Genomic DNA, 14,364 nt, shown 5'->3' on the forward strand with positions numbered 1-14,364 from the left:
GATGATCACGGCCGTTATCAAACAAAACAACTTTACGAGTCCACCCGGAGTTACTAGCACTACAGTCTTATTCAGAAGAGTAAGAGCAAGTTATTTGTTTTTTCGGTGGAACAAAACACAACAATCTCTTCCCTTCCCTTGACATTTTTTCGCATTTCATTCACAACTGCTTACAAAAACAGAAAAAAGCAAAAGTAAAGAAAATTGATGGGTACAAAAATAAAATCCAAATTAAAACCACAATCGGGCACAACCCGCCATTTACATATGTATACATACATATATATACATACGTATATATACACATATAGATATATGTATATACATATAGATATATGTATATACATATAGATATATATATATACATATAGATATATACATATATAGATAGATATATACATATATAGATATATATATATATATATATATATATAGATATATATATATATATATATAGATATATATATATATATAGATCTTTTATCCTACACAAACAGCAATACATTAGTCACTAGTAACAAAATTACATCGCAAATAATGGAGGGTGGGAGAAAGAATAGATTAGCCACATAGGAGAGCATAATCCCAGAGACTGTGAAGCCCACCATCTTGCCCCTCTCATAGACGGATCACCAGGCCCTGTCTGAGATTTAAAACCGGTAGCTTGGCCTGCCGGAGTTGTTAAGTTAACAGTGTGTGCGCTTTTCTTTTTCTCTCTCTTTTTTCAGAAAACACACTTTGCCTTCCACAGCTTGGCCTTGACCAAACCCCTTGGCTACCGGACGCTGGACAGGAAGCTCCCTGCTCTCAAACACGGGACAGGAAGGAGGAAGCAAAAAAGACAAACACAGCTCTACTATATACCTAGATGGATGTATCTGAGCATGAGAGTGTGTAAGTATGTGAGCTTGTGTGTGTATGTATGTGTGTGTTTGCAAGAGATTCGCTCTTGACGGCGCATGTACTCTTGGTCGCTAACATATACAGTATATGCCTGGTTAGGGTGTGAACTGGCAGCATTTTAAAGATGTGTAGCATCCCTCCCACCCCCACCATTTCCTCATCCGGACCACAGACCACTAGGGGTCACTGTTTATGCTGGGGGAATTTTTTTTTGAGCGGGAGAGAGGGCGTGAGGAGGTAGGGGGGAAGAGATCTACCGTTACTTTGAGCTCCGTTTCACCCTTCATCTCCTCCACTGTATTCACCTTTACAGCCCTCCTTAGCCTAACTCCTTTCTCCTTTTCCATCCATCCTTTTCCTTTTCGTCTATCCTTCCTCCTTTCCTTTGAGTTGTTTTTACCTCTGAGACGGAGATACACACAGAGCAAAAGAGTGGGAGAGAGAGAGAGTGATAGAGAGAGGGAGCGAGTGTTTGAATCGATCGGCGGTCCACGGCGCCGAACCCCGCCCCGCTCGGACCTCTCAGCCAATCTCCTTCCACTGCCGGTAGAACTCCACCATGTTCTTCAGCTCCATGCCCGCCGCTCTCGCTGCCTGGACTGCCGCCTGGGGACCGAGCAGTGCACCAGTCAATTTCCCCACCCATCACATCAACACCGCTTTTCTACCCCTTTCCCACCTTTTTTTAGGGTTAAAGCAGAGTGAACCCTCTTTCAAAGAAACCAAAACTGCCAATCATATTTACCAACCGGTCTCCCTTCTGTAATTTATTTCCATAACTCTTTCCTCCGTCAGAATTTTTTTCTGGTCCTCTACCGTGCTGGATTCAAGGCAGGCAACTAAATTGAGATAGCCTTCCTTGCCATCACAGATAAACTTTCAGCAGCTTTTGTCACAGTGAACCACAATCTCTGCACTTGCCCTGTTCACATCCTACCTCACCGATTGCAGTTGCATAGTAACATGGAAATAATCTGTAGGACCCTTGTAGTCTCACTACTGGGGTCCCTCAGGGTTCTGTCCTGGGTCCCATCCACTTCTTTCTGAACACCAAGTCACTGGGTTATGTAATTCACTCACATGGCCTTTCCTACCACAGCTATTCAGACAACAAATTATATTATTTCTACCTGGGTTTTATACTGAAACCCAGGTAGAAGCACAAATCTCTTGAGTTTCTGGCCGTCTTCTCTCATTGGATGTTGACACAGCACCTGAAGCTCAATCTGGACAAGACTGAGCTGCTCTTTCTTCCAGGAAAGGCATCTCCCATCCACAAGCTCTCCATCAATAGACCACTCTGTGGTGCCTGCTACTCTGACTCATAATCATCTCATCGTGACATCTGGTAGTTTAAACCAGTGTGAATAAACACACGTTTGTATAAACACAAGTCAAAAGTCAGCTAAATTCAACAGCTGGAATTGACAAATTTATCCTTGTTTAGAGTTTGATAGGACAGGTTTTATGACAGTTTGACAGGCATGTTTATATCTGGGAGACTGACCTTCATGGCCGCAGAGCGAGAGCTTAGCTCTTCCACAGCGTGACCGGTCAGAATGGTCACCATGCCGGCCGTGTCATCATCTCCGTTGCTCTGGGAGATGGTGAGTTGGCGGCAGCTGTCCACCATTTTGTACAGATGCCTGGGAACAGAGCAGTCAATCAGGAAAGAATAAATAACAAAATTTATGAGTTAAATTTAATTGTATTGCTCCTTTTAATATCCAACTGCTCACAGTCACTTTTGTGCATGATCAGTGTAGTGGGCAAATGTTTGACACTTGTGCATTGGTTACATTGTTTTTCCTCTTTTGCCATTTCTCATTTCTCATTGTGCTAACACAATAACTCCGATCTGTGCAGAAGGTGCATTTGGATGCCTCCAGCCATTATCCCTATGCTGGCTTACCATGCTTCAATGTCCTGCCGTTTCAGCTTGTCCCGTTCAAAGCTCCGCCCCGTCTCCTTCTGGCAACGGATGTATCTGGGCCGAGAACCGAAACAGGACCATTGAGTCATTACATCAGAGGCATGCCACCTGGAAGATAGCTTTACAACAGAAAGGACAGTTTGATCGATTTCCCCTCACCTGTTGCCTTTGCGGAACTCTGACTCCAGGAAGCGAATGCTGTCCCTCGCTCCCGCATTCTCCTTCTTCAGCATGTCCAGCCCATCGATCACTAGAACACACAAGAGCAGTAAGAGACCTGGAACACTTTGGCTGAACCAGCTGGGACTAAAATATAACTCCTGCTGTTCACAGCTCGTGACAATTAACATGGGGATTGAATGCAGTACCTTTTGTCTGGGCTGATTTGTGCCCATGTAATCCAAGGGATAGGTTAAGATGTACTTTATTAATCCCAGACAAGAAATCAGGGTAACCTGTGGCCAGGTGTTCAAAGAGGGAGGGGCCTAGGTATCGACCTTTGCCCAGGGGTTCCTACCTGTGCGTGGGATGATGACAATGAAGCAGCCGCTACTAGCCAGCTGGCGGATGAGGTTGAGGTGCTGGCAGAGAGCTGCTGTGTCTGGGACCAGGTAGGGAGACATGGAGGACTGGGCCTTGGGTTGCTGCAGGCTGCCCTCTAGCTGGGAAACCTCCAACTGCAGGTGGAGAACCATAATGCATGAGTCACGAGCAATACACACAGAAGGTGTTAGGTGAATATACAAAGGTTACTATAATACAGTGACTAAAATTCAAGTGAATGAAGTGAGTACTCTGACTGATAAAGGAAATATGGTAGGAAGTTCCAGCATAATTGTTTTGTTATCTTATCTGTTTCTGCAGCAAATGCAGATAGCCTACAAAATGTTTTGAAGATAAAATCAAAACACACATGAATCTATCTCACCAAGTGAAGAATTTAAATACATCAATAGATGCAATGTAACCCATAAAGGAATGTCATCATTTAAATTTCCACCATCTTTATTTTACACAGTGCCACTGGAGAGGGCTGTACATTTTGGTCCATACACCACATGCACCACAACCAGGATAACGGCATGAGTGTTGAGTGATGACCTCCTGACCTGCAGTCTGAGCTGGGCCATGTCCCGCATCAGGCGGTTCCGACGAGCCTCCTCTTCTGCCTGGACAAACAGGAGATAAAAGATATAAAACACATTCAACCAGTCTCCACAGTATCAGTAAAGTACCACGTCATGCTGCGTTAATAGCATCCTGGATTTCCCTTCTCTTGGATTGATTTAACACTACTTAATTTAATAAATATTATAGTATAAGTAAAAGTCAGTGACTGAGCGGTCACTTACCATGCGGAACTGGGCTTTAGCCTGCTGCACCAGGTTGTCCTGCTCTGATTGGCTGATGCTGGTGAAGATGCCCGCCTCCGGGTTGAAATGCAGCACGTTGCCCTGGAGACTGGTGAGGAAGTGGCCAAAACTGCGGATGCAGCACACACGCACGACACACTGGGGGACAGAGAGAGGAACGAGAAGGAAGTGCAGAGAAAGTTACGTATAATACAAGACCATAATGTAGTTTGACAACTGTGATGAAGAAAGTACACACACGCATGCGGACATGCACACCCTCTAGCAGTGTAGTCTCCATGGTATATGAATATGAATGTAGGCTGCTGAACATCTCCCCAACACAAAGGTGTGAATCTCCTAAACCTGGGCTGAAATGAGATGTCGTGTGAGTGTGAGAGTGGGTGCGTGTGGTTGGGTGTGTGTGTTTGTGTGTGTACTTGCATATGTCTGTGTATGGTGTGCGCGCATGTGTTCCTGTGTGTGTGCTTCCACCTCTTGCAAGGGGCTGAGCGAGGGCCGGGGGCGGGAGTAGTCCAGGCGGCGGTGGGCGAGGCCCAGGGCTGGGAGATGTCGCAGAGCCAGGTCCTCAGGCAGCAGCAGGCTCTGGACCAGGCCGGGCTGCTCGCACTCCCCCAGAAGGGCTGCCACCTCAGGGCTCAGGGCCAGCTCTGAAACACAGCCAGCACCGGTCAGCCTGGAGGTACGATCACCGCTGACGCCTCCCATGGTCTAACCATAGTCACAGTCTTACCGCGGGGGGGGGGGGGGGGTCTTCACAGGCCCACTCCTATCCTTTACCCAGCTTCCCTCTACATCTCCAATGTTTACTTCATAAGTCTTACACACCAACAGGGATAAGGAGAAACCAAGCTATATCCGCTCATCGCAAATTTGGTCATATCGTGATGAATGTCTGATCAAGAAATAGATAAATAAAATAAAAAAATTTAAATCAATGATTTATAAGTGGTAATTGGATATATGAAAACTATTTCAAGGAACTGAGCCATAGAATAACAGCCTTGGGACTACTCTGTAACCATGACTAACCATATTACTGGTCAGCCGTCAACAGATCTGTTAAGACCACAAGGGCTGACAAGGTGAGGCACACAGAGGAGTGGGCGTAAGTCTCCTCCTGTTGGTCCACATTCACCTGTTGGAATGTTGACCAACCGCATGACAGTTTGAAACATGTAGCGTTGCCAAGGAAACACACACACACACACACACACACAGTGTGTGAAGCGCTTAAGGACATAAAGAGTACGGTGCAGTCCAGTGGTGAGGATGTTCAGGATTCAATCCCCCATCCTTAAGCCATATGCCCTAACACCTACCTGCTCCCAAAGGAGCTTATATACTGTTTAGTCCAAAATGTCTTGGCATAAAAGAGTCTGCCAAACAACCAAATGGTAGATGAATAGGGAGAGCGCATAGAACGTCCTTGACCCGCCTCTTAAAGGTGTATGTTCACACAGGGTTCAGGACCTGATTCGGAAGAAGAAATAGAAATGGTTTACATTTTAATACAACCAAGCATTAGAGCTGGTTAAGACGAGACCCTACGATAAAAACCAGAATCTCAGAGCTTCCTACCGTACAAATCCATTACACGAGCCCGTCTCAACGAGAGAGGGGCAATAGGCAGGGTGTTGGACTCACCTGCTTCCAGCATCTTGCTTCCGTCTGGGAGCAGGTTTAGCAGGACTGACAGTCTGTTCCACAGGCTTTGGGAGCTCTGAGCAAACAACCAGAGATCAGATGATCATCAGTCTGTATAATAGTATATTACTTACTTAAGAACAGTATATTAATAAGCTTTCTTTATATTGCACCTAAAAGGATATTCAAAATTTACCCTTAAAAATATCATGGGACATAATACTGACAAACATTTTATAATAAGAGAATCTTGCTGCATGGAGAAAAATCATTATATTTGTATCTTACCTGGGCACACATGAGGATTATATCTGTATTGGTTCTCAGCCAATCAATGAAGACCTTCACCACTTGAATAAGGCCCTGAGTGGTCAGGATCTGCATCTTCTCTGACAGGGTTTTTTCACTAGATGCTGATGGGTTGCTGTGCTGGCTGCCTTCTGAATCAGAGTCCAAATCTGTTGAAAAGAAGGTGCAGTAGAGTATATAGTATATAAAGTATATAAAATGCCTCTACATTAACTAAATCATTATAGAGAAAACACCATTGTAATGATTTAATGATTATCAAAAACTGAAACTGATCAGTCGACTCCCTCTTCATAGTTCGAGGACAGAGATTGACAGTTGGTTTACCAATTTCGTTGGTTCCATTGACGGTGTGGGGAGTCACGTCACTGGGGGGCGTGTCCCCTGCTGGGGGTGAGTTCACCGGGGTAGAGGATGCAGTGGTGGTGAGAGCAGGGGAGGGGCTAGTGGCGTCGGCGGACCCCGGGGGGCGTAGCAGCATGTTGCTAAAGGTGGGGGCTAGGCGGAAGCTGCGCTTGGCCTGGAAGAGCTGTGAGGACATGGCCTGAAGGTTGCTGCTGATGATGCTGGCGTCGTTGCCCGGCAACAGCGGCCCATTGGTGGTGGGAGGGGTGTCGCCGCCACCGCCTTCCTTGCGTTGCTGCTCCTCCGCTCCGTCGCCTTCCTCGTCGTCCCTCTGCCCCTGCTGTCGGGGCCGTCCCTCGGGGAGCTCCGAGCTCTCGGCCTCCTCGATGTCCTCCAGGTCAGAGCGGGATTCCTGGCTGTTCATGTCCGAGTCCGTCTCAACGTCGAAGGCGGTGCCACCCTCCTCTTCCTCCTCCTCCTCCTCCTCTTCCTCTGAGCCGGTGGCCCAGCTGACCTCGTCCCGCTTCACCTCCTTCTTGGAGGAGGCGGAGTTGACGGCAGGTTCGACGGGGTCGACGGAGCTCCTCCCACCGCCGTCGTCCTCTTCCTCCTCCTCCTCCTCCTCATCGCTCTCGAAGCCCTCGCTCAGGTCGCTCTCGTCCTCCGCGTGGACATCCTTGCGTCCGCAGCGGCGCCGGCGGAGGTGGGAAAGGCGCGTGTACTTCTTTTTTTGCCGCCGTTTCTCCTCCTCCTGCTCCTCCTTCTCCTCCTTGCACTCCTCACCACTCTCCTTCATCTCGAGGCCCTGACCGCCGGCCTTCTCCCCGTCTTCCTGGGCGTCCCGGTCAGGCTGCAAGGAGCCGTTCACCAGGGGCTTTGTCCCACTGGGGTCGGCCAGCGGCTGCAATAGGTCCTGCGTCTCTTGGTCATCTGGGTCAAGACATACACCCAGAGTCATACACCCAGAGTCAAACACCCAGAGTCAAACACCCACACCCCCAGCCCCACACACTTAAGGTCAGAGTCTAAACAAATGGATCAATTTGCCTCTTTTCTCTGTTTGACTCTAGAATATTGCTGAATAGAACAGACTTCCCACATCATTGTCATTGAGAAAACACTTTACAAACACACACATCGTTGGTATATTGAGGATGCATCACTCTCCGACTGAAGTGCAGGATTGTTGTGTACAAAGAATCAGGCCAAGCATCCCCACTGGGTAGAAACTGTGGAGTAGCCTGCAGTCAGTATGGGTATTTAGTCAGAAGATTCTCCCCATAGGAAAGCTGCACTAAAGGTCACCCTGACCCTTAACACAGAAGTATTTGTCATTATTTACATCTGTGGAGCAGCCTGGAGCCTTCCCTCTTTGAGTTTGACCAGGTGACTTCCTACTGCAAGCCTGATTCTGAGGAAGCTCCAGAGGAGGTGCTCACCTGCGTTGTCAGCCTGGAGTGCTGGGACCTGGCTCTCTCCGTCCTCCAGCTCCGCCTGCAGGCGGATGTTGACGTGGTTGACCAGGTGGGAGAACAGGGCCAGCGTGAAGGCTATGGACGCGCTGTACTGCTTCGACCCTGCAAGCAAACATCAAGGCATGCGTGAGCCCGACTCAAAGGGTACTGGCAACAGACTTCCAGAACTTCCGACTTGCCGGGACTTAATAGAAGGGTAAATGTGCACTAGCATTCTTGTTCATTTTACATTTAGGTGACATTTCCCTTTGAGATGTTAGTCTTTCATTAATTGTCTTTTAACTGTGGTATGGCAGTCTGAATTAGCTTTATGTGTGACACAAAACTTGCCATACAAAATGATTACCCCAAAAAATGTACCGCACCCCACACAGCACAACAATCATGACCAATTTGCACCCTCCACCCTCACCCAGGTGAGCACCCACCCCCTCACCTCCTCTCTTGAGACTGTGCACAACCATCAGGCAGGTAACCACCATCTTGAAGACCAGTGCGTCGGGCATGGTAGGGGAGGGGCTTGTGGGGTCTGCATTGTGGGCCAACTGCAGCTGCTGCGGCAGTTCCTCCTCTTCCTCCTCCACACTGGGCAGGTGGGGGCCCACTCCGGAGTGGGGGGGCGGGGGGAGGTAGAAGAGCACCAGGTTGAAGTCCTCCAGCACTGACTGGCACAGAGACGTCAGCTCCGCCTCCATCAGGCTGAGGGGGAGAAGAGGTCAGCGGGAGATGCATACATTTGAGAGAGAGAGTGATAGACAAACAGAGAGAGAGAGACACACTCAGAGAGACAGAGCGAGAGAGAGAGACAATGACAGGCCAAGAGAAAGAGTGATAGACAAAGAAGGAGACAAAGAGAGAGACAGAGAAAGAAAGATTCATACGCAGCCAGATGAGAAAAGAACGAGGAGAGGTCAGGTGAGGAGATCAGGATGAAAGATAAATACATGCATGAGGAAAGACGTCGAATCGTCTGTAAAATCTCACCTGCTCTTGGGCTGCAGCAGGCTCTGGAGGTACATGAAGCTCACCAACAGACGCTTGATGTCTCTGGACCTGGGGAAAGGGTCAAAGGTCAAACACACATGCCAGAAGTGCTTTTAGTGACAGTTGGCATAAATCAAATAGTTGTTTTAAAAAAGGAAAGAAAGAGGCATAGGAACATGATGTACAGGGTACTTGCCATGTTTTGCCAGCATGGTCAAGCTTGGTGACTTAACAACAAAACCTTGTTTTTACATTAGCACAGGACGATAATAGTAAAACGAGGTATAAACAGTAAATGAGTCGTAGAATGTATGCATGTATATAAAGTTACATTATAGAACCTTTAGTGGTTTAGGTCTGTTTTAAAGGGAATAAACAGATTGGTTCGTTTTTTGTTCCTCAGTTAGAAGTTTCAACAGTTTTTCCCGGACGTTCAGAATCCACCCACTGACCTTTGTCGCGACGGGGAGAGCTTCTTCATCTCCTGCTTCTTCACCTGCTGGTACATTTTGGACGCCTTGTCAAACAGGCGCTTCAGATTGCCGTAGGCGCCCTCGAAGGGGGTCTCTGATTGGATGCTGGGGGACACACCGGAAGAAAGGAATGTTATGATTCAACAAAAGTGCTGTGGTAAAGTGAGTGAAGTCTGAACAGAAGAGGTTGTCGTTATATGGAGGGACATGATTGGACTATATTCATTAGGATGAATATGATTGGACACTTTATGGACTGGTGTTGGTGAGGACAGGAAGAAAAGCTCTCACCAGCGCAGGTAGTAGTAGGTTGCCTCCACGTTGTAGAACTTGCTCCCAGCCAGAGTTCCTAACTGGTTAAAAGGCATGCCTGTACAAAGATCCAACTAGTTAAGGGAAAATATGATTTAATTTTCATGAATCGAGTTAAAAAAAAAACATCCTTTAACACTCCTAAATGTTTCCTTTAACATAAAGATCGTCTGGTATACGGGGAAATATTTAACCCGATTCTTCAGGTCTGTGCATGTAGATACAAGCATACAAATGCTGAAGTGCTAGGGCTTTACGAGGAAGTCACTCACCGACATGGGGCGTCACAGACAGGGCCTGGTGGTAGAACCTCTCGGCCAGCTGCTCCGCCTCCACCCCTGCCAGCTCGTTCTGGTACCGGGCTGGGGGAGAATTAAAACACTGCTTTATTTGTACAACCCAACTTGACCTAGCAGTCAGGGGCATAGATGTTTAAAGAGTTAAACAGATGGTCAAATTGGAACATGATTACCACTCTATGCCAACGCTTTGCTGCAGAACACAGAGTAGAAATCTCCCTACTCCCAATCTCCCAACATGTGCTGAGTCCAGAAGAAAAGCTGGACTGCTAACTTAAATCAGTGTTGGTCCAACTTAATCAACCATATCACCATAATAAAAGACATCCTGAACAAGGCACAAGGTCAAGTTGATCCCAGACAGGAAATTTAAGTTAGATGGAGGACAAACTGTGACAATAAATTTATATAAAAGATACCGAAAAAAATGGTAGTAGAAATTTTTTGATATTATCGACAGTAGAAAACAAATGAGTTAATATCAGAATACAAGTGAGTTAGTGAAACTATTTCCTGAAACAAGCTGGTAGGAAGACGTGCCTTTTACTAAATGCATGGACATTATTGACCATATACGCAACATGACGAAAGCTATATGTGAGAAGAGTGGTTAGAAACAGAGGCCGATAGAAAAATATTATGATGTTGGCGTTACCTAGATCTCCGAGGTAGACCAGGCAGCGGTGGCAAGCCATCTGGGCCCACTCCATCTCCTTGGGGGAGGCAGACACTGGCTTCTTACGACCTGCGGAAGACATTTTGGTCAGAATGGTTGGTCACCTCTTATTTTTTTTTTACTACTTCACAATTGGTCACCTCTTATGATATTGAAATGTGTGATGAATATAAATTATTTTTGGACATACATTTGCTTAAACATAACATTGTTCTTGAAAGTTATTGCCATACAAATTGTTCTTATTTGAATTCAGGGAAACAGGTTAACATGTAGTTTGTGGTATAAACTTGTTATGAAAATTAATTAGAAAACTGAAAAACATTTGAGTGTTGGGTTCGGTTTTTATCAGTAACTTTGTGCATGTCGTGCCCTCATGCCTCTCAGGGCCTAAGTGCATGTGTTGTGCGTTAACTGACCGATGAGGGGGTCTGTGACGTGGGTCCAGTCGATGCAGTCCTGAAGCTCCAACTGGTAGTGGGACTGGATGTACAGCAGCAGGTGCTGGTAGAAACCCACCCCGGCGATCAGGTGGGTCCTGTAGGCACACTCTAGGGCACTGCGGCTATGGATGTGCTATAAGATGGTGGGGAAGGGAAAATGTCAAGACAATTAACAGGCTCCAGGGGCTTTCACAGGCCCAGATTACATGCAACCTACCGACCCGGTCACTCCAGGGCAGTGTTTGCCCTAGACCGCCGGCTGATAGTCATGTAGTTGTTGTCGCGAGACAGAATGCATATCTAAACCAACAGCAGTTTTACATCGATGAGGTATATTAGACAGTTGTGAATGCGTTACAATTCAAATTCAAATCATTCAGGCAGAACAAGTAGAACAATGCATGACCAGTGCTATGTCCAATTGGGGCACAGTCACAAAAACCTGGCAGGACTCAAAGACTTGTTGAGAAGGAACACATAGGAGGGAAACAAATAACAAAGAGATAAGGCAAATACGAACACTTTGAATCTGAATCTAAGACAAATAAGTCATGTTCCTCTTTCCGCCCACACAAACACAAACACAGCCATGCGAAATAACAACCAGCTGACACAGAAATTGGAACAGCCATACACTTTCTGCCAGGTTCCGGGTAACCAATCCAGCACAAATGTCGCGGTGGCTTCATAAGCAAACATAATTTGACAACTGACAGGGTTGCTAGGTGAGTCACATCACGCCATAATCATATGCCCCTCTTGTTTATGAGTCAGATACGATATCATATAGCAGTTGTCGTATAGCAGTACCTTCTTGTTGGTCTTGATGACCTGGATGACCTCGTAGTAAACCTTCCTCCACAGCAGCTCCTCCGCCTTGCGCCCGTAGTCCACAGGGTGGAGAAACATCAGCTTTACACACAACTCCCTTAATCTGAAGACACACGCACACACACACATTAAAGGTTTGTGGAACATTTAAAAAACAAACACTCCCAAAACACAGTGCTGTGTTCATCAAAGCTAATGCATTGCCACACACTACGAGCAGAATGGCTCGTAGTGCTATTCTGAAAGTGCTATTATGAAAGCAAAAAGGTGTGTCCCAAGGGGAGGACTGGCTTATGAGAGAATGTAAATAGTACCGCAGAATCACAACACATACACTTTGAGGTACTAAAAATGTTGGGCATGATGAAAGCTTGACAACAACAGAAGTCCACAGTGTTTACACTACGTGGCTTTACTGATGCCAATCAGGAGTTTATAGTATCCTTTCCTAAACAGCTGGACTTACTTGTTGCGAAGGCTTATGTTCTCGGGTTTGAAGACCTCCCTGTAAGATGACTTGCTGCCAATGATGACATCTAGCTTGTGCACAGACTCCACCACCGCCCTGGTTGACGTTGGAAGAGAAGAGAACAGCATTGCTGTGTGACTTGGCAAAAAAAAACAAAAAAAAACACCAGTGAATTATTTCGAGTCAGTGTGGTGACCATGTCCATCGCAGAGCGCTGGACATCCCTTTCTCTTTCGACTGGTTGATAAAAAATGATCACTCAAACATTTGGGAGGAGGGTGAACAAACACCAGCTAACTAGCAAAATCATATTGGGGAACACTGAATTTCTGATATACTGTGAGGCTGCTCTCTCTAGATCACCCAATATAGATGCTCATGATCAATCCTTCTTTACCTTAGACAAAGCTGTTTGAGTGACTTCAAGCATCCCGTCAGCGGTGTTAACAGCGTTAATGATCTACTAACGCTTGTACAATACAATACAATAACCCAGGTTGGTTAGCACAAGAAGACTCCCTGGGCTAGTTTGTGCAAAACGGCCTTGCTTAACGTTACTCACCTGTACAGACGCTTGATGAGAAGTACTTTCGCTTCTGGCTCGCTGTCTTGCCCTGGTCCACTCATCTTAGCAATCGTAGTGATTTTTGATCAATTCAGTTAGTAGTCACTCAACACCTCCCCGACCCAACACTCGTGCTTGTTTCCCGGCAGTGACAACCGTGTTGGTAGCCAGACACTGTTAGCTACCCAGCTAATATCAGTCTATCTTATTCTTTCTCCCGTTATTATGTCCTTTGGCAATACCCCCTCTACCCATACGTCCTGGAGATCAGGTAGAAGGGGGCGCCGCTGTACGTATAGTATTGCTGGTCAGCTAAAACGCTCTAATATCTTGCTTGTGTTGTTCCCTCTTCCGACCATTGCTACGAAGGCGGCCATTATTTCTGAGCAGTGGCTGGCCAAATATCGCGAGAATACACATGGTTCTTGCGAGATTAAAACGGGGTTGCCAGGGATTCCATAACCCCGAGAAATAGCAGTAATTTGTGGTTCAGGGTAACCAGTAATTCTGATTTAGAATAATGATTTAGTACAATCTGATTTAGAACAATTATGCAGAAAACATATACAAATACAAAAAAGGTAACTATATTCCCAAAGGACATTTTGGAATAGAGAACCTTTGAATTACGGACAAATTAGTCAGTAAATATAACTGTAATATACACAATATATAATATAAACTGACTCAGTGTAGGAAGACACGCATTGGAATTGTCTTCATCAATGATACAAATTGCTACTATTACCAATTTACCTTTATCAACCTAATTTGAATGTAATGTCAAACTAATTTGAAATGTACAAAGTAAGCGGATATGTGGATATGTCTCCCTCTGCAGTTTTCTTTAAACAGCCCAGACTGCCAACATAATTGGCAACATTTACCTTTGGTATACAAGAGGTACAATTTTGAAAATATCATCATCAAGTTGGTCTGTAAAATCAACACAGCATAGATAATAATGAATAGATAGTGGGAGAGATAAGTGTATTTGTGTGCGTGCCTGTGTGTGTGTGTTTATGTGTGTGTGTGTGTGTGTGTGTGTGTGTGTGTGTGTGTATGTGTGTGTGTGTGTGTGTGTGTGTGTGTGTGTGTGTGTGTGTGTTTGTGAGTGTCCTTGTGTGCGTATGTGTGTTGAGGAGGACCGAGATAGACTGTTGGCTGATCTGCTTTTCCATTCCGACATTCAAACATAATTGAATAAGATATGTTATTGTTATATTATTATCATGCTGAAACATGATACACTGTACTGGAATGTACTGTAGCATCTATTTCTGTAATTATACTAATATACTAATAAGCAAACACTCAATAACTATCT

At 45.8% G+C, this 14,364-nt stretch overlaps 1 protein-coding gene across 1 annotated transcript; it reads right to left on the minus strand.

Annotated features, from left to right (window-relative positions):
* Positions 1-443: 443 nt before the first annotated feature.
* On the minus strand, positions 444-13,414 carry smg5 (SMG5 nonsense mediated mRNA decay factor). Its single transcript, XM_084472087.1, has 22 exons — positions 13,035-13,414; positions 12,470-12,568; positions 11,983-12,106; positions 11,149-11,305; positions 10,709-10,798; positions 10,027-10,116; positions 9,734-9,812; positions 9,422-9,547; positions 8,970-9,038; positions 8,422-8,684; positions 7,950-8,087; positions 6,493-7,440; positions 6,145-6,314; positions 5,857-5,932; positions 4,684-4,859; positions 4,189-4,347; positions 3,946-4,005; positions 3,354-3,513; positions 2,996-3,086; positions 2,816-2,890; positions 2,411-2,549; positions 444-1,509 (listed from the first exon to the last, which is right to left on the minus strand). Exons 1-22 carry the CDS (start codon positions 13,097-13,099, stop codon positions 1,426-1,428), a joined length of 3,438 nt encoding a protein of 1,145 aa, XP_084328213.1. The 5' UTR covers positions 13,100-13,414; the 3' UTR covers positions 444-1,425.
* Between the last annotated feature and the right edge of the window lie 950 nt (positions 13,415-14,364).

Source organism: Micromesistius poutassou (genome assembly GCF_964030765.1).
Source record: "Micromesistius poutassou genome assembly, chromosome: 8".
NCBI classification, from domain to species: domain Eukaryota; kingdom Metazoa; phylum Chordata; class Actinopteri; order Gadiformes; family Gadidae; genus Micromesistius; species Micromesistius poutassou.

Coding starts and splice junctions, on each gene's coding strand:
- smg5 (XM_084472087.1), bottom strand. CDS start 13,099: ATGAGTGGACCAGGGCAAGACAGCGAGCCAGAAGCGAAAGTACTTCTC. Junction 12,569..13,034: donor CTCATCAAGCGTCTGTACAG/GTGAGTAACGTT, acceptor AACGTCAACCAG/GGCGGTGGTGGAGTCTGTGC. Junction 6,315..6,492: donor CAATGGAACCAACGAAATTG/GTAAACCAACTG, acceptor TCTTTTCAACAG/ATTTGGACTCTGATTCAGAA.